The sequence below is a fragment of the Mauremys mutica genome, chromosome 6 (assembly GCF_020497125.1).
Source record: "Mauremys mutica isolate MM-2020 ecotype Southern chromosome 6, ASM2049712v1, whole genome shotgun sequence".
Classification (NCBI taxonomy): Eukaryota; Metazoa; Chordata; order Testudines; family Geoemydidae; genus Mauremys; species Mauremys mutica.
The window spans coordinates 39528588-39547563 of NC_059077.1; the positions used below are offsets into that span (position 1 = coordinate 39528588).

Here is an 18976-nt window from a genome sequence, read left to right on the forward strand (position 1 = left end):
CAGATACCCCTGCACAGGGGGAGCTGGCAGTGGAGAAGAACACCCCTGCAGATGCAGCACTGTGTTCATCAGACCCAAGTGGTGAATGACACGCAACACATACATAATCTTCCTAATTTTTGATATATCTGCAAAATTCGTAGATTTACATCTGATTTGATAATTTTGTAATCACACTTAAAAATCGGGAGAATTATTAAAATTTAGGGAGAGTTGGCAGCTCTGCATTAGGCATGCAAGAGGCCTCTTTGAGATCAATGGGATGCTTAAAGTTAAGCATATGCTTAAGAGTTTGCCAGATTGGGGCCTATGAAACGAACCAGTTGCTGACAATGGTTGTCAATAATGGGTCCCTCTGAACCAGTGTGGAAAATGGTTTAACTACTAATGCAGACAAGGACAAAGTATGTGAAGTACTATTAAATTAAGGTTACAGATATAACATGGCTGAAAGCAGCTGTCTCTCTTTCTCACTAGCAGTTCAACCATTCCCTATACTGGTTCTGGGAACCTGATGCTGAACAGACAGGGCCTAAGTGTCCTCAAGAGCCCAACCTAGAACCTTACTAGTTTTTTAGGTTTTTAGTTTTTGTAGCTATTCTTTTAAACAGTAATGATAAAGTATTTGATTTTACTATGGACTTTGATTTTACTATTTAAAATGCTCCCTGACTGCCTATTTTCCCTAAAGTTTAAAGATGACTTTTAGCTCAGTTTCCCTGAGTAGGAAGTTGAGGTTAATAGTCTAAACTATTCTCTGTAACACTTTTGTGCCAACAATATTGCTGAAGAATTAAAATTTGTCTTTGAAGAAAAATATGAACCTATCCAGATGGGAGCAGGGTAGACTAATTCAGAACTTGTTTCACTAAGCCTCCATACCAGCCCTCAATGATATAACCAAACTTTGAAAGGTATCACTTAGACAACAAGAACAGTTGTAGGAAGTGACTCGGACATTAAGGTCAGAAGGGACCATCATGATCATCTAGTCTGAGTTCCTGCACATTGTAGGCCACAGAACTTCATCCACCCACTCCTGAAATAGACCCATAACCTCTGGCTGAGTTACTGAAGTCCTCAAATCATGATTTAAAGACTTCAAGTTACAGAGAATCCACCATTTACACTAGTTTAAACCTGCAAGTTACCAGTGACCTGTGCTGCAGAGGAAGGCAAAAATTCCCCAGAGTCTCTGCCAATCTGACCTAGGAGAAAATTCCTTCACGACCCCAAATACGGCGGTCAGTTTGACCCTGAGCATTTCAGCATGACCCAACAGCGAGGTAACTGGGAAAGAATTCTCTATAGTAACTCAGAGCTCTCCTCATCCAGTACCCCATCAACAGCCATTGAGGATATTTGCTACTAGTGGTCACAGATCAGCTATATACCACTCCAGGCAGTCTCATTATACCATCCACTCCATGAACTTATCAAGCTCATTCTTGAAGCCACTTAGGTTTTTTGCCCCCATTGCTCCCCTTGAAAGGTTGTTTCAGAACTTCACTCCTCTGATTGTTAGAAATCTTCATCTAATTTCAAGCCTAAATTTGTTGATGGTCAGTTTATATCCATCTGCTCTTGTGTCAACATTGGCACTTAACTTAAATACCTCCTCTCTCTCTCTGGTATTTATCACTCTGATGTATTTATAGAGAGCAATCATCTCTCCCCCTCAGCCTTTGTTTGGGTAGGCTAAACAAGCCAAGCTCTTTGAGTCTCCTCTCATAAGGTAGATTTTCCATTCTTCTGATCATCCTAGTAGCCCTTCTCTGCACATGTTTCAGTTTGAATTAATCTTTCTCAAATGTGGGAGACCAGAATTGCACACAGTATTCCAGATGAGGTCCCACAAGTGCCTCGTATAATGGTATCAACACTATATGTATGACTTAAATACGATTTCCACTTTTCCAGCATTGTGACTTTAAAATTATATAAAACCAAGTTAAAGAAAAATTAATAAAAACCTTTCAAATTTGATAATTTTAAAGAAAATCTTACTTTTTTCTTCTTTTTAGCACTTTCATCTTCTTCTGGGAGAGGAAAATGTTCTTCTAGAAACTCCCCCAGAGCACTCAAGAGCTCTTCCTTATATGCCCTTATTTTCAGCATTTTACTTTTCAGTTCTTGTAACGCTCTAAAAACCCAATGTAAAAATAAAGTTTAACTGATGTGACATGTAATTCAATAAAAAGGTACTGTTGCTGCAGTAATGGCATCAATAACCTGAATATCACAAAGTGCAAGTGCAGCCTGTAGCATATTTACAACCTAGATTTCAAATTTATTTTATGACTTGATTATTTGATCTTTACCAAAAATATATCAAACATTAATATTAGATTTTTAAAATCTATTTTAATTGTCATACTAATATTCAATCCTTTAACTTTTTTTGCTGGAAAAAAGCACTGTAAATACCTTTTTTCAGAAAATTGTACAACTTGAGTTTTCATTTCTTCATGTGTTACATCAAGAGCATCTACCAATTGCTGCTGCTCATCCAGCCACTGCTGTTCTCTTTAAATATGAAAGTGAGAAAAAAATGAGAGAGGGAACAATAATTAGAAGTTTTCAGACCTACCAAAACAATGGATAATTAGAAGTGGATAATTAGAAGTTTTCAGACCTACCAAAACAATGCTTCTCACTTGATTTGCTATCAAAATTGTATGGCATTCATAAGCTCAATTCACTTTATACCTTTTCATGTCTTCCTTCAGCTTTTTATTCTTTGACTGAACTGTAGACAGCACCATTTCAAGATCATGGTCTACTTTCTGCAACTACAAAATTGGAAATTGAAGTGTATATTATGCAGAAATGCAACTCTATTAGTGCTACGTAAAACAAAACCTGATAGTGCTGTTGTGGTATCACTCAGATACCACAGTGACAGGAACCAAAATTATCTTGACAGACAAATCAGTAACAACCCACATCTCACATAATAGCATACTGCAAAACGAATAGTTGGCAGAACAACAATTACGGCACTCCAAAGTGAGAACATCTCAAAGAAAGGGTGATTACTCTTACTAATCAAACTGACGATGAATGAGGTATTCATATCTTGGATAGGGAAATGGTACAAGTATAAGACACTGCAGTCTGGTTCATTTCAGACTATTTATCAGTAAAGAAATTTAGGGCTTGACTCTGTCGGAGGCTCCATGCCATGCACTCCACATAGGCGTGGCCAGTACCCAACACCTCATTGGACTGGGTCCTTAGTTGATGCATGGCTTACTGAAGACTAACACTGAGATGCTCTCTGTCCTTTTGAGATTGATGTGGCTCCCTTAATAAGTTTGGGGCTCTCCACTACACACTATCTTTAGATGCTTTTGTGTCCCTGTACAGGAATTCTCTGAGGTTTGTCTCCCAGATGATGGGAGAATCTGATCGCACCCAGTTACTTGCACTGGGAGGTTCTGGCACAGGCCCTAGTTCCTTACTTCTTACACAGGCCCTTACCCTTTGCGGGACTTCACTCCCCATAGGGACAGGGTGAAGATCTCCTAGATGGGAGTTCCTCCTGTGGCTCCAGGAGTAATCCCAGCAGTCTCCTGTTCAGCAGTCCTGCTCCTTCACCTCAGCTGACTGCAGCTGCCTTCCTTTTAAAGGCCTTCCATCTAGCCCCGCCCCCATGCCCTGTCTAGCACCTTCCTCATCAGTGTGGGGTCTATACACCCCATCACAGTCTCTTTATTATGTAATTATAAAATAAAATTTAAATTTGGCTCCCAACAAATACAAATGAAATATAGAAAATATTCCCCAGGAGCAGAAGGGTTTTATATACACAGGATTTATGAGAAATGCAGTATCCCTCAGCTAAACTAACCACAAAATGGAATGTCAAACCAAACATGTAGTGGAGAGGATATTCACTCAAAGGAAAATACATAGCCAATCTTTTTGTTAAAAGAGCATTTGTATTGGCAGTTTGGTTCTGTGGCCTGACTGATACAAGACAGAGGAAAGTTGCTGGGAGGTTGCCAAACCAAAAAGGTAGGTGAAGCAAAAGTTATTTTTAAACAAAACCCATATAATCTAAATGTGTCTTTATGTGTTAGCCAAAGTATAACTATTCATTTCAATGTTATAGCCACAAGAATATTCCCAGCTAATGTTACATACCAATGTCCAACCAATATATTGAAATGCTACCACTAACACATTCTTTATTTGTCCTTTCTCCCCCAGTCTGGAAGAACTCAAATAGATATTTGCATATATTATTCCTACAGAACTCTAGAACTCAGAGTACTGCCTCTTCTGCACAGCACATTATTTTTTTTAAATCATATCTTAAACATAAAAGACACCATATAATAAGTTCTGGTAAAAAGATCATTTTCACTATAACTAAAAATATTCAGTACTTAACAAAGTTCAGGAAAAAGCAAATTAAAAAATTCATAGTGCTCAAATGGGCACACACAATTTCTCATGGCTAGCCAATCACATGAAAAGAAACTTGTAAAAAACCTACTTGTAAGAAGTTACTTCCAAGTAATAAACTAAGACACTTACCTCTTCCTTTCCTAATGCTACCAGAACATCTGGATTGGTGGAGATTACTGAAAAATAAAACAGATTGTTTTACCTGATTTTTTTTTAATATAAATAAATATTAATAAATTTAGCAAAATAAGCAGGTCAGACTTTTGAGGAATACATACCATTTGCATTATCATAGGGATGAAGTCAAATATCAAAAAATGGCTCTATCAAATGTCTAATCTGCACTGAGGAAAATATTGTTTTAAATATCAATTTCCCCCATGGTCCAAACTGCACACATTACTCTACATATATCACAAACTGAACTCCAATTTTAATAAAACTTGTCTGATCAATAGGTATGACAGAACTTCCTCCAGCCTACAAGCCAAAGTTTTTGCAAAACATTTTAAATCCAAGTTACGTAAGAAGATTGTTTGATACAAGGCACCTTTCTCAGGGTCTTAAGTCTTTTTTAAGAATAAGAGAAACTGAGGTAATTAGAAGAACATGAGAAGACCTTCCCCTTTGTTTAAAAAAAAAAAAATCTTCCACCAGGGATCCATCAACATATTCTGCAGTCATTTATAATACTTCTCTCAAAACCATCTGAACTTCGTGCTTTAGGTTATGTTTACACTAACAAAAGTCACCCTTCACTCAAAAACTCCAGTTGTTCAAAAGAAAGAAGAGGTAATTGGACATCATTAAAAAAATGGATTAAATTATGGAGAGAGCTGATTATTGTCACAGAAAGAGAGATTCTTTTTAAAAAGGTGCAAATGCAAGAGATCATCTCAGATTCATCTCATTAATTCAGAGCTTCCAGGTTGTTTGATAGATTTGAAGTGTTGATTAGGTGTGCCATCATCCTCCCTGCTTTGCTTATATGTGAATAAAAACATGGATTTTGAGAAACTAAAGCATGCATTTGCAACTTTTTATGTAGTGAGAGAAATTAAAGCTACCATAGCAGCTTCAAATTGTTATAGCACCAGAAGCATATTTGTGTGTCAAAATATGGACATCAAGACCCATAATATCCCATCCTAACATAAGCAATTCCCGTGATAAAGCTTTCTTTTTACTAAAAGGAAAAGAAATTATAGCTCCCCATACAGAAGCATTAGATGTCTTCCAAAATACATGGTGCACTTGATACATTTGCAAAAATAAATCTATTTTAAAAGATTTTTAAATAAAAGTTTGGTTAAACCTCCATGAATATTGAACAAACTGTGAAGTAGTGATTTCAGCAGTGATCAGAGTATGAGCTGATACTGAAACAAGGAAGATTTCTGTACCCAAAGTGTGTTCAATTAAAGTGTGATTAAAAAAAGTGTCGGGTAAAGAATTACGAGCATGTGAGACAGAAGTAAAATCACAAAAGATGAGTAGAACCTCCCTGAACTAAGCTGATGTTAATCATCATCATGGCTTTAATCATCATCATGGCTATATTTTGTGATGACAAAGACTTGAAAATGTCTTAAATGCAGAATTCATTTAGTTAGAATTCTGCTCTTCCCTTTCAATAGGCCAAGATCCAGTCAATGACATTTGATATGAAGAATCCAAAGAAACCAATTTTCTACACTTTGTGATGATCAGAAATCCTTTCTATCTTGAATTATCCACTTCAGTCCATTCAAAATCACTTGTTTCCTACCTCTTCCTTCAACTTAAAGCATTTCTACCTAAGTACTTATATGCCTCCTTTAATTGTAATATCTGAGCGCCCATCAAGTATTTAAAAATAGAAGTAATCTCCTGCAGAAGAGAATTCAATAGTCCACATGCAGTAAATTCGGTCTCCTGCACTATGACTTGTGGAGGTCATGGTTGTAGAAGGAGAGGGAATCTCTTTAGAAGCTAGGGCCAATCCCATGAAGGACTCTGAATATCAGGATAGAGACTTTGAATTGTTCTGTATTCAATGGTGAGCCAGTGCATAGCATGGAGGCAATTTTAGTCACTAGGCATATATGCTGATGCATCTTCTACCAGTTGGAGCCTTTTCCTGGTGTGTGATTTTATTCCTACATACAAAATATGAAGAAAAAAAAATCAAGCCTGGAGGTCACAAATGGAATAGCAAGCCAATGTGTAGCATGATTGCAATGCAAAATACTACCAGATGTTAGCAATGCAAGGAATCATTACTATGCAAGCCTTTGTATGGAAACGCCAATTCAAGTGATAGGAATCTGGCACAATATTGATATCATGCACACAAAAAAGGTACTATACATAGACCACATATGTTTTATAAACTTTAAAATGTGGTTAATTCTTATTTTGAAAAGAGAAAAATTCAAATCTATTTTAAGTGCCAACTGCTTGTTAAAAAGTTATAATTCAGCTGATTAAGCATCTCTAGAGCTATATATAGAGTATCAGAAACCCAGAAAGAACAAGAGACTAAAGAGTCTTGCAAAAATAAAAATTTGCATTGTGGATTCAAGCCTGTGTGCCAAGATTTTGCCCAACGAAATTTGTAACTGCCAAGTTATAACCCCCAAAAGCAAGGTTTATAATGGAAACGCTGACAGACACTCAATTATAGTAATTGTACTGGTTATTGCTAAAAATATACAGCAGGGTACAAGACAGCCTGACATTCAGGCTCTAATATTGAGTTGTGGCAACTTGACTAATATTCCTATCCCATATTTAGCATAATTTAGACAGCGTTTTCTATTAACAAATCATCTTCTCTCTCACAGTGAGGAATAGGTACACTGAGAAAATTCCAGATGGACACAGAACAGTGAAAGCATGGCAGTTCTTTATTTTCATATAAAGGCCATAATCTTATGACATCTCTTAAAGTTAATCCCCACCTCCAACGAAGTGGCTCAAAAGAGACTTATAAGTAACAAGGGAAAGCCTAGAATGTAAAAAGATAAGTTATATATATGTTGTATGGAATATAGTTGTAGCTGTGTTGGTCCCAGGATACTGAAGAGACAAGGTAGGTGAAGTAAAATTACCTCACCCACCTAGTCTCTTGAGGTTATTGATACATTATATACACATAATTTCTGTACTATAAAATTAACATATGTAATAAGAAATCTAACCAGGTGCAAATAAATTAGAACATTATGAGCCAACTAATACTCAAACATAATGCTAAAAATATTTAATGCCACAAGAATCTATTTTTGTAACACAAATAGCTTAAGGTTTTAAAAATGATTAAATATTTATAGTACAAAAACATCAGCATTTATCTTAGCAAAAATAAAAATTAAAAGTGCTTGCAATCCTTATGTTACAAGGATGATCATCTGCAGTGGCCAAGAAGAAATATTCTCCCATAGGACAGCATTGCACAATTTGGTACAATTGGTCTAATTTTGGTCTACTCCTTTGTCTGAAGCATTTGGAACTGACCACTGCTAGAGACAGGTCCCCAGACCAAACAAACTACTGATGCTTTCCTATTATGGAAATTCTTATCACCCTATATATAAAGAGAAAAAAAAGTAGTATGTTTAGGAAGAGATGGTTAGGTTGCTGGTATACTGTGACCACTGCCTACCACCTTTATGGTGCAGGTAGTCCGGCGTGGAAAGTACTGGCATACGCCTTCCTGCGCCGCTTCGGAGGGCTCCGATACAACCGGCAGCTCCTTTTTTTTTTCTCCATCCGAGAGGTCTTCTGCAAGAACTCTCCGGGCTACCGGTCTTCTACCAGGACCTCCTCCAGACCTGGAAGCTGTTCTCAGTGATCAGGTCCATGGCGGCCACCAAGGGGGCAGATTGCCTCATGGAGCCCCTGCTACACAACCCCCAGCTCCGTGTGTGGGTGGCGGAGTCCCCATCGGTGCGCCAGAGGTTGGTCCTGGCAGAAGTCAGGAGAGTCGGAGACCTCCTGGACTACGACCGGGGAGACTGGCTGGACCCCCTGATGCTCGCTCAGCACATGGGGCTCTCCAGGCCTCGTACTCCTCAGCGAGTACTTCAGGAGGTCAGGGCCGCTTTGTTGCCCACTGCTGGGGCCTACCTCGACCGGGTCCTGTGAGAGGGCATGCCCTGCCCACCCTCCACCCCAGGCCCTCCGGACCTTTTCAACAGGCCCTTGCCCCGTGGACCCAACCGGCCCCCCTGCCCCTTCACCGTGAGCCGGCTGCATGACTTGCAGTCGTTCGTTTCCAGACCGCGCCAAGAAAACATCTATACATGCTCGTGCTCCACACCCTTCACTTCCTCACCCTCATGTCCCACCCTGACACGAAGTGACGGGAGCTCCTGCCACCTTTCGAGGGTGAGGCACCCTGGTGGGCCAGCCTATACTCTACCCTGGTCCCGAGGCCTGCCGGGGATATCAGTTGGTGGCTCCTTCATGGGGCAGTGAGCACAGGCGTGTATCTGGCGCAGTTTACCCCTGTCCCGGACACTTGCCCCTTCTGCAGCGTGAGGGAGACCTGGCCCACGTTTACCTGTAGTGCGCCAGGTTGCAGCCCCTAGTCTGGCTCCTCTTAGACATCCTGTTACGTTTTTGGTTGCACTTTTCCCCTCACCTTCTTATTTATGCACTCCCTATCTGTGGCCCCACGACGACAAGTGACCTCCTGGTCAACCTCCTCCTGGCCCTGGCTTAAATGGACATCTATAAAACCAGGAAGAGGAGGCTGGCCGATGGGGTCTCCTGTGACTGTGGGGCCTACTTGCAATCCTCTGTCCATTCACACATCTGGGCAGAGTTCCTCTGGGTGGTGTCCACTGGCTCCCTTGACGCCTTCAAGTGGGTGCTGTCCGGGGTTCTCTGCTCTGTGTCCCTGTCAGTCAGGTTCCCTTCGTTTGACCCTCTGACCGCACTCCTGTCCCCCTGTTATTTCATTAGTTGTCCCCCGGAATCATTTGGTTTCCAGGCCCAGTGGATCCTCCCCTTAGGCTGGGGGGAGGTCCTTTAGCAGTGGGCGCCCACTTCCTAGATCCCAGTAGGACCAATGTAGTCTCATTGATTTCTTGTACTCCTGCATCTGTCTGTATCCATCTGTTGCTTTGTCTTATATTTATTTAGCTGTAAGCTCTTCGGGGTAGAGACTGTACTTTTGTTCTGTGTTTGTACAGTTCCTAGCACAATGAGGTCTTGGTCCATGACTAGGACTCGTACCCAGCACAATAGTACAAAATCAAAGCTATGGTGTCTTGCGGAAAGTTTAAAAAAACATTCTATGTAATATTTATTCAGTTGATATTACATAAGGAGCAGTAACAACACCTAAATTAAGGTTGTCTAGTACTTCCCATTGTAATTTTTTTTCATTCTTCCTTTGAAGAACTAACACTTCCAAGGTACACCATAAGTACCTGAAATTTAACAGAGGAGAAGAGGTGCCTATTGCTATTCCTATTACAATCTGTTCAGATATTGCTGAGTTATAAACTGCTGAAAACCACGATACGCAGTTTGCATTGTGATCCAATCACTTTGGAAGCAACATAAGCTAAACTAGAATAGCCCAGTGGTTCGAGCATTGGCTGCTAAACCCAGGGTTGAGAGCTCAATCCTTGAGGGGGGCCATTTAGGGATCTGGGGCAAAAATCTGTCTGGGGATTGGTCCTGCTTTGAGCAGGGGGTTGGACTAGATGACCTCCTGAGGTCCCTTCCAACCCTGATATTCTATGATTCTATGATAGAAAAAGCACTCTTATTCCGTGTGTGCATGAGGAGAGCTATGCCGGTATAATTAAGCTGCTAAATCTCTTCATGTAGACAAGTTCTAAAATAAGTTTGTATAGAAAAAGGATCTTTGCTGATTAAGAATTCATCTGTTCTATCCAGAGCCAATCTTCCATTGTGGAGAATAAGATGACATTTTGGGCTATAGTACCATCAGAGGATATTCAGGTTTGTGTCTTTTTGTTGAATAGATTCTGCTGGATCTTGCTTTTCCAATGCCTGGCCATATTAGGGTCTTCGGTAAATTCAAGTTAACTACAGTTCAATTCAGACCAAATGGTGCTGAAGCTATTGGGCAGAAGAGAGCACCTTGAAGAATTGATAGGGCTATGAATGTTTTGTCTGATAATGACTGCTAAGAACACAGGAAGGATGCATACCCTTTATCTCAGGGGATTTGCAAATGTTATGGAATTATTGGATCAGTAACTGCTCTTGAATTCCCAGAATGCTGTAATGTCACAAAGTATCTCTTATCTTTCTTTGGTCTGGTGTCTGTGAACTCTAAATCCAAAAAGGATATCATAATGCACTGTAATTGAGTTACCCTCAAAGTTATCTTGAAAATTTCAGCTAGTAGACACTATGACAGTCCACCTCTTGACTGGGGCAGGCCAACACAAACGCACCACACACACATAATAAATGTTTTGCGCTGCTTCTGAATCCAACATTGTATGCATTTCAAGGTATTGGTTACCTATAAAACCCTCAACAGCAACAGTTTTCTGCCAGAATGCTCCTGTAATTTCTATAACTAAGGACCAGAATTCTTGATAGAGGCCCTTCAGAAATTGCTATAGAGGCTTATTGATAACCTCCTGGAATATTATTCATCTCTTTAGTGGCCTGATTTTTAGGAGTGCTGAACACCAACAAATCCCATCCTATGAAAGGGAGTGTTAGGCTATATTTACACTAGAGAGCTTACAATGACACAGCTGTACTGATGCAGCTGCGCCACTGTAAGATTTCTCATATAGCTGCTTTATGCTGATGGGAGAAAGCTCTCCCACTGACATTGTGCTGTGCAATGACCACTTATGCCAGTGAAACTTATGTTGCTCAGAGGTGTGTTTTTTCACACCCGAGAGAAATTTTGCTGACATAAGTGGTAGTGTAGACATAGCCTTAAGAGAAGCAGTAGTTCTAAGTTGTGAACTGCCTCAATCATTGCAACAGGTGCTAACTCAGATGTCGGTGCTTCAAGGAAGAAAGCACAGACACAAAAGTGGAAGGACACTATTGTAGGCAGTACTGTAGTTCATTTTGATTTCTGCAAGGTACCTAGGTCTGATGATGCATGCAATATAAATATTCTACATATGCACACTCAAATGCTTGGATGAACGATGTGTTATAAATCCAAGATAATCATATAAACTTTGGTTTTAAACGAAGTCTATAAAAATATTAATAAAAATCCTTACTTTCAGGACTTCGTTTCTGCCACTGATTATACTCTGCTGTTAAAGCCTTCACTCGCATCATTAACAATGAAAGCTGTAAAACAAGAAGGAAAAAAAAAGAGTATTTAAAAACTAACTCTTGAAATGTGCTGAATAGTATTTGAATAAAATGAGACAGAACATGGTAAAAAATGATTTAATATTCCATGAGGAAGAATCTGGAAGATACAATGGAGCACATTTTATTAGTTTTTAGAATCACTATTGCTTAGTCTATTTGTTTTGATAATGTACAACTACTTAGAAGTTAATTATTTAGATTTATACAGAATAAAATAAAAGATCACCCAATTCAGTGCTCTGAGTGCCCTTGACAATATTTAAAAAATACACTAAGAGACCTGTCAATTCCACCAGATCAATTCAAATAAGAGTGACAACATACGTATAACTGAAATCAATCAACCCCCACACAAAGGGTGGTGAAGCACTGGAATGGGTTACCTAGGGAGGTAGTGGAATCTCCTTCCTTAGAGGTTTTTAAGGTCAGGCTTGACAAAGCCCTGGCTGGGATGATTTAGTTGGGTTTGGTCCTGCTTTGAGCAGGGGGTTGGACTAGATGACCTCCTGAGGTCCCTTCCAACCCTGAGATTCTATGATTCTATGAATCCCCAGAGTCCCACACCCAGCTGTAGCTATCTTCCATTTCCAGCATGCTCTGAAAAGTGACAAATTTGGGCTGTCAGAAGGGACTATTAGATCATCTAATCCAGGGGTTCGGACAACATATTTTTTGGTGGCCTTAGAGTGCGGCCACCAACTCTTGCTGGTTGCAGCTCTGAAATTTTTTCCTAAAATACTTAAGGAACTTTAGGAAAAACGAATAACTATGCACATACACATGTCCAGCTCATTGTAATTTATTTACGGAGGTTTGTTTTTTTTGGCAGACTTAATAATAAAAATACTGTAGAGTTGTCTCTATTCTTTACTGGACCTAAACAGAATAGAAACAAAAATAAGGTGCTTTGCATATTATTATTATTTTTTTTAGATTGCTAGTTAGTAAGTCTGCTATTGTGAAAAGTGATATTTGTATATTTGTTAATATCACTTTTCACAGCAGACTTACTGAGCCCTGGTATACTGGGGGACAAATTAAGCCCTGGATGAGGAGGTGGATAAGGAGGCAGGGGGGCCAGGAGCAATGGGGGTCTGGAGGAAGTACCGGGGGTCAAGGTGATGGTTGGGGGTGAGTCCAGGCATGGAGCCCAAAGCCCTGTGGCTGGGGGACAGAGTCTGCCGCCCACCACCCCAGGGCGGAAGCCTGAAGCCCGAGACACACTGCCCCTGGGAAGGTGGGGAACTCACACTGGTTGCTTGCTCCTACAGTGTTTGTGGCTCCGGAAGGGGGTAGGGACCAACGCCTGCAGGCAGCACCAGGGGAAGAGCTGGTGCTTTGCCTCTCCTTCCCCTCCCCAAAAAATCACAGCCCAGGATGCTGTGGCCACAAGAAAAGCCCCTGGTGGCTGCATTTGAGAAATGCTGATCTAATCTGACCTGTGTATCACAAACTATTGATTTTACCCAGTTACCCCTGTACTGAATCTAATAACTTGTGTTTGACTAAAGCATAACTTGTAGTTGGCTAAAGCACATCTTCCAGAAAGACATCCTGTCTTGGTCTGATTACAACAGAAGATGGAGAATCCACCACTTCCTTTGGTAGTTGGTTCCTATGGTTTGTCATTCTCACTGTTAAAATTTGAATTTGTCTGGCTTCAGCTTCCAGCCATTCTCCACTAGATTAAAGTACTTCTAGCACCCGATTTTTCTTCCTGTGATGGTACTTGTACACTATAATTAAGTCACCTCTCGATCTTCTGGTTGATAAACTAAACAGATTGAGCTCTTTAAACCTCTCACTGTAAAGCACTTTCCATAGCCTTGAATAATTTTTGTGGCCATTCTCTGCACCCTCTCCAATTTGTCAACATTTCATTTAAAATCTGGTCAACAGAACTGTATACAGTACTCTATCACCAGTTTCACCAAGGCCATATACAGAGGTAAAATCACCTCCCCACTTCTACAACACTGCTTATACACCCAAGGCTCGGATTAGCTCTTTTTGCATCACCACCACACTAGAAGCTCATGTTGAACTGCTTTGTCCATTCTGACCCTTAAATCCTTTTCAGTGTCACCGTTTTCCAGGATACAGTCTCCTACCCCATTCTGTAGGTATGGCTTTGTTCCTAGCTGTCGAGCTTTGCATTTGGTTGTATTAAAGTGCATTTTGTCTGAATGGGCCTAGCTTACCAAGGGATCCAGATTGTTCTGTATGACTCCCTTGTCCTCATCATTATTATTTACCACTCCAACAATCATGTCATCTGCAAATATTATCAGCAGTGATTTCAGATTTACTTCCAGATCACTGATGAAAAGTCTTCAGCTCACATGCCTCTGCTGACCACAACTGTGGCAGTAATATCATGGAGAGAGAGAGAGAAGTAGTTTCTTTGACAGGTAGATCCCAGTCTTTTCTAAATCATAGAATCTCAGGGTTGGAAGGGACCTCAGGAGGTCATCTAGTCCAACCCCCTGCTCAAAGCAGGACCAAACCCAACTAAATCATCCCAGCCAGGGCTTTGTCAAGCCTGACCTTAAAAACCTCTAAGGAAGGAGATTCCACTACCTCCCTAGGTAACCCATTCCAGTTCTTCACCACACTACTAGTGAAAAAGTTTTTCCTAATATCCAACCTAAACCTCCCCCTCTGCAACTTGAGACCATTACTCCTTGTTCTGTCATCTTCTACCACTGAGAACAGTCTAGATCCATCCTCTTTGGAACCCCCTTTCAGGTAGTTGAAAGCAGCTATCAAATCCCCCCTCATTCTTCTCTTCTGCAGACTAAACAATCCCAGTTCCCTCAGCCTCTCCTCATAAGTCATGTGCTCCAGCCCCCTAATCATTTTTGTTGCCCTCCGCTGGACTCTCTCCAATTTATCCACATCCTTCTTGTGGATCAAAACCAACAACTTAAAAATCAATCTGGAAACTAACAGGCAGCCAATGTAGGTCACAGAACACAGGTTACTAGCATCCATGACAACTTTTATAACATTTAAGTATACTACCTCTTATCTTATAGCAATTCAAAATCCAAACTTTTAAGTCTTCACTTTATGCGTAAGGGCCTACATATTCGTATCTGTGTAAAGAAGGAATACTTCTCTGATTTAACAGAGCTTTATTATAGTAGTGTTCAGCTGCTGAAGAAAGGGCAATCAGTCCCCTAGTGTACTGCTGCTGTTGAGATACACTGAGAAACTGCAGCTGGAAAACACAAAATACCATTTCAGGAGATCATATGAAAAATGAAGCTAAAGAATCTTCACTTCCATTTATCAAAATGTTTGCTGTTCCCAGCTGCAGGAGAGATGAAACAGTAATAATTTCCTCTATTTCCAGAGCATTTAAATACACTAGAATAGGTACAGGCGTTTGAACTTTTTTTTTATAAAGTAATTTAGTAAGAAATGAAGTGTACATTTAAGTACAAAAGCTACTGTGATGATCATGCATTCCTTAAAAGGTAGGGCAGACTCAAATTTGGCTTTCGCTCAGCTAAAAAATTCAAGATTAAGATGCACCGTGAATCATCAGCCAAGTTCACATAATAAAAATATCAGGAATTGACAAATTAAGATCAGCTTTTTACTGCTTGAGAGAACCCATTATTAAAACGTTCACACATTATTAACAGAGTCAATAAGGATAAAGTAGACAACTTTGTATAGGGTAAGTGAAGAATGTTCACCTATTTCCTAAAAAAGAGAGATAATTGGTATTTGTCTGATAGAAAACTAAAAATTGTCCATTGAGTCATAGGCGCCAACTTTTCCCAGCGCCGGTAGGTGCTCGCACCCTGCCCCGCCCCCGGCCTCGCCCTGGCCCTCATTCCAACCTCTTCCCCAAAGTCCCTGCCCCGACTCTGCCCCCTCCCTGCCCCATTGGACTCCTTCCCCAAATCTGCGCCCTGGCCCGCCTTTTCCCTGAGTGCACCACGTTCCTCCTTTTCTCCCCTCCCTCCCAGCGCTTGCCGCTGTGAAACAGCCGTTTCGCGGCGGCAAGCGTTGGAGCTACGGGGAGAAGTGGCGCGCTAAGAGGAGGAGGCAGAGGTAAGCTGAGGCAGGGAGCTGTCGGTAGGACCAGAGCACCCAGCAATTTTTCCCTGTGGATGCTCCAGCCCCGGAGCACCCACAGAGTCAACGCCTATGCACTGAGTACAGAAAAGATGGACTTACCTGAGCATCTGATTCTGGAAGTGTTTCTATTCCTAGCAGTGTTAGCTTGCTCTGACACTTTGTAGAAAGAGAAAAAACAGTGATTACTTATCATTCCTTCCCTTCTTAGGCCAACCAAATAGTGATTTAGAATTCCTCCAAAATAATGTTGTTGTTTTATAGTTAGAAGTATTAACATGGCTCCCACCATGTTGCTGGAGGCCATGCCTGAGAGGATAATGACAGAATGTTTCAACAGCAGATCACAACAAAAGGGATAGGGCTGGGCCTTCACTAACTGAAGAAGTGGAAGTGGAGGCACTACAAAAAGACGGTTGGCCACCTGGAAAGAGAGACAATAGCTGGGAAATGTCTGACTAGGAGGAAGACAGAGTTCTGAATACATGGGGATCAGGTGGGAAAGGGAGGCTCAGAGACAGGACTGAAGGGGAAACTAAGAAAGAAAGGTGGGGACAAGACTGATTGGGAAAAGAATTGAGAGGGAAGTTAGTGAATCAGCGATGGCTCACACTTTAAACCAGCACTTCCCAGACTTTTTCTTGTTTTCCTGAAGGAGTTCAGCATTCAAATCATGTCCTGCTTCAATCACACTGTGAGTTGTTCAAACTCTATCCATATCTTAAATCTTTATGCTATGATACATCCTATCCTTTCTCACCTGCTTTGATAAGTCATGAAATTGTTAATGATGTTGGCATACAAAATATCATCACTGGCATTTGAGTTAGCACCCACTGAAATGAATGGGACAATTCTTGTAGAGCTATTGTTTCTGTTTGGAAACTTGGACAGATATTGCTGCCTCAATTACACTGGAGTCACATTTCAAAGTTTTATTGACTAGCATAACAGCTAAAGACTTTTTATTTTTCATGAAAGCTAAGACTGGAAAGCAACTGAAAACATCTGTCCACATCCCCTGTAGACTTCTGCACCCCCACCAGGGCAGCATGCCTCATACATTGAGAAAAAATGATTTGAACACAAATGGCCCAATTTTCCAAGGTGCAGACATAAGCATGAAAGGGGGTCAATTTATGAATTTGCCAGGGTGCCAGTTACATTTTAAAGCTGAAATCTAACAAACTCAGTTTGCCAATATATAAGATAATCCAGTAGGATAACTCCTTTTATTGAGTACAGCGAGAGCTAGCTTACTAGTTTTAACACTGGGTTTTTTCAGGTCAACTTTTAACTTGAACAGTATTTCTCAAATCAGCACACTTACTTATTTTTAACCAACCAATAATTCATTAATTGACTCTGTACCACACTAACATACAATTAACATTAAAATATAGGCAATGCAAATTACCAAGATTCTTATTCCATTTACTTACAGTCATAAATTCTCAGTTCCTCACACATTTATCATACTTCCAAGAATGCACTTGTCTTTAAGACCCCTTTTAAGAATATGGTTACTACATTTTGACAGGATTGGTCCACATGGGATAAATTTCGAATATTAAAAGCAATTGCTTAAAAATTCTTTTCAATATCTTTTAGGCCAGTGATTCTCAAACTTTTGTACTGGTGACCCCCTTTCACACAGCAAACCTCTGAGTGCAACCCCCCTTATAAATTAAAAACACTTTTAAAATATTTAACACTATTATAAATGCTGGAGGTGAAGCAGGGTTTGGGATGGAGGCTGACAGCTCACAACCCCCCATGTAGGTCACAACCCTCAGTCTGAGAACCCCTGTTTTAGATCAATTTGCATGGACTTATATAGGAGTTAAAATCTAAAATATGGTTACTTGAGCTCTCGCTAGAGAGTGAAGGCTCAGCAAGATAACCTACAGGCATTTATATTAAACCACCATAAGGGGAAATACAATCTTTGAAATTAAATCTCAGCACTTCTTTTTATCCTCTTAACCCTGGGATGGAGGGAGAGTCCTTTCCACCCAGCTGGTTCAGGTGTCAGATGCATTTAGGATTCTGCAGCTGCTTGTGTTGGGTTCAGTCAAGTCTCTTGAGCACATGGTAACTTCAGTTTTATATATCCTAATTTCAGGGCTGGTTGGAGGGGTCCATCTTTTGATTCCTATTGGACATGGGCCAAATGAGTGCTCAGATGTCAACTTAATTTCTCTGCTGCTTCCCTTGGTATCCAATAGATGGTGTTGGTGTACAAACATATTTCTTTAATCCCTTTCTTATGGGAGGCTTTTAAAATTAGATTCATTTCACTGATTGTATTGCATTATTTGCCCCTATTATCAATTGGGATCCCCCCTTCTAAGCATTTTTTTTAAATATACCACAGTTATACCCTGGTTTATATTTTTTAACATTTCTTCTTACTTGTGACACACAATTTCTATTACTGCTTAAATGCAACAATTATTTACAATGAAAACCAACAAAATTCTTATCTCCTAAATTTGGAGGACATAGATGTAACTCACAATGCAAACAAATGTGCAGATTCTAATTTGGGGTGAAAAAGCTGTTCATGGTATATATGATTTACAAGAAACACAATGTTTACAGTTAGTTTGGGATTGAAATACTGCATAGGAGAGCAGCGTATGACTCTTGCCTGGTAACTTGGGGATTTTTTTTAAGCTAGGTTGGGAGGGAGAAAGAAGTTTATACACATGCAAATTATGAGAGATTTTTGCCTTGGTGATTGACAATACCCTCATTTAGAGAGACAAGGTGGGTGAGAGAATATCTTTTATTGGACCAACTTCTATTGGTGAAAGAGACAAGCTTTCAAGCCATGCAGACCTCTTTTTCAGGTTTCATACTCTCATTTAGTCATTTTGGTTTCTATAGTTGAGGGAAATGACCGACCTTGGCTCATCCATGGGCCCTTAGACAAAGTGTCTCACATTATGTGAACATTTTCCTATTGTCTTCATAGGTGGACCCCACTATGGGATAAACAGGTGCATAACATTCCAAGAAGTTAGTAATGGACCTACAGCATCTTTCACTATTAAGTTTCAGAGGGGTAGCCGTGTTAGTCTGGTTCTGTAGAAGCAGCAAAGAATCCTGTGGCACCTTATAGACTAACAGACGTTTTGCA

General features: G+C 40.3%; 1 protein-coding gene and 1 long non-coding RNA gene across 4 annotated transcripts in view; one reads left to right on the forward strand and one right to left on the reverse strand.

The window, feature by feature from the left end:
* LOC123373326 overlaps positions 1 to 18976 on the forward strand; it is a 48084-nt gene that overhangs the window by 16605 nt on the left and 12503 nt on the right. The window lies entirely within an intron of this gene.
* The window catches only part of CENPK (centromere protein K), a 51379-nt gene that overhangs the window by 14396 nt on the left and 18007 nt on the right, over positions 1 to 18976 (reverse strand). For all 3 annotated transcript variants that reach the window (XM_045022296.1, XM_045022297.1, XR_006580654.1), the window contains exons 4-9: positions 15934 to 15990; positions 11640 to 11712; positions 4546 to 4592; positions 2710 to 2792; positions 2428 to 2526; positions 2008 to 2143 (exon numbers count right to left, since the gene is read on the reverse strand). In XM_045022296.1, coding sequence (XP_044878231.1) covers positions 2008 to 2143; positions 2428 to 2526; positions 2710 to 2792; positions 4546 to 4592; positions 11640 to 11712; positions 15934 to 15990 — 495 coding nt within the window. The remainder of the gene's footprint in view (positions 1 to 2007; positions 2144 to 2427; positions 2527 to 2709; positions 2793 to 4545; positions 4593 to 11639; positions 11713 to 15933; positions 15991 to 18976) is intronic.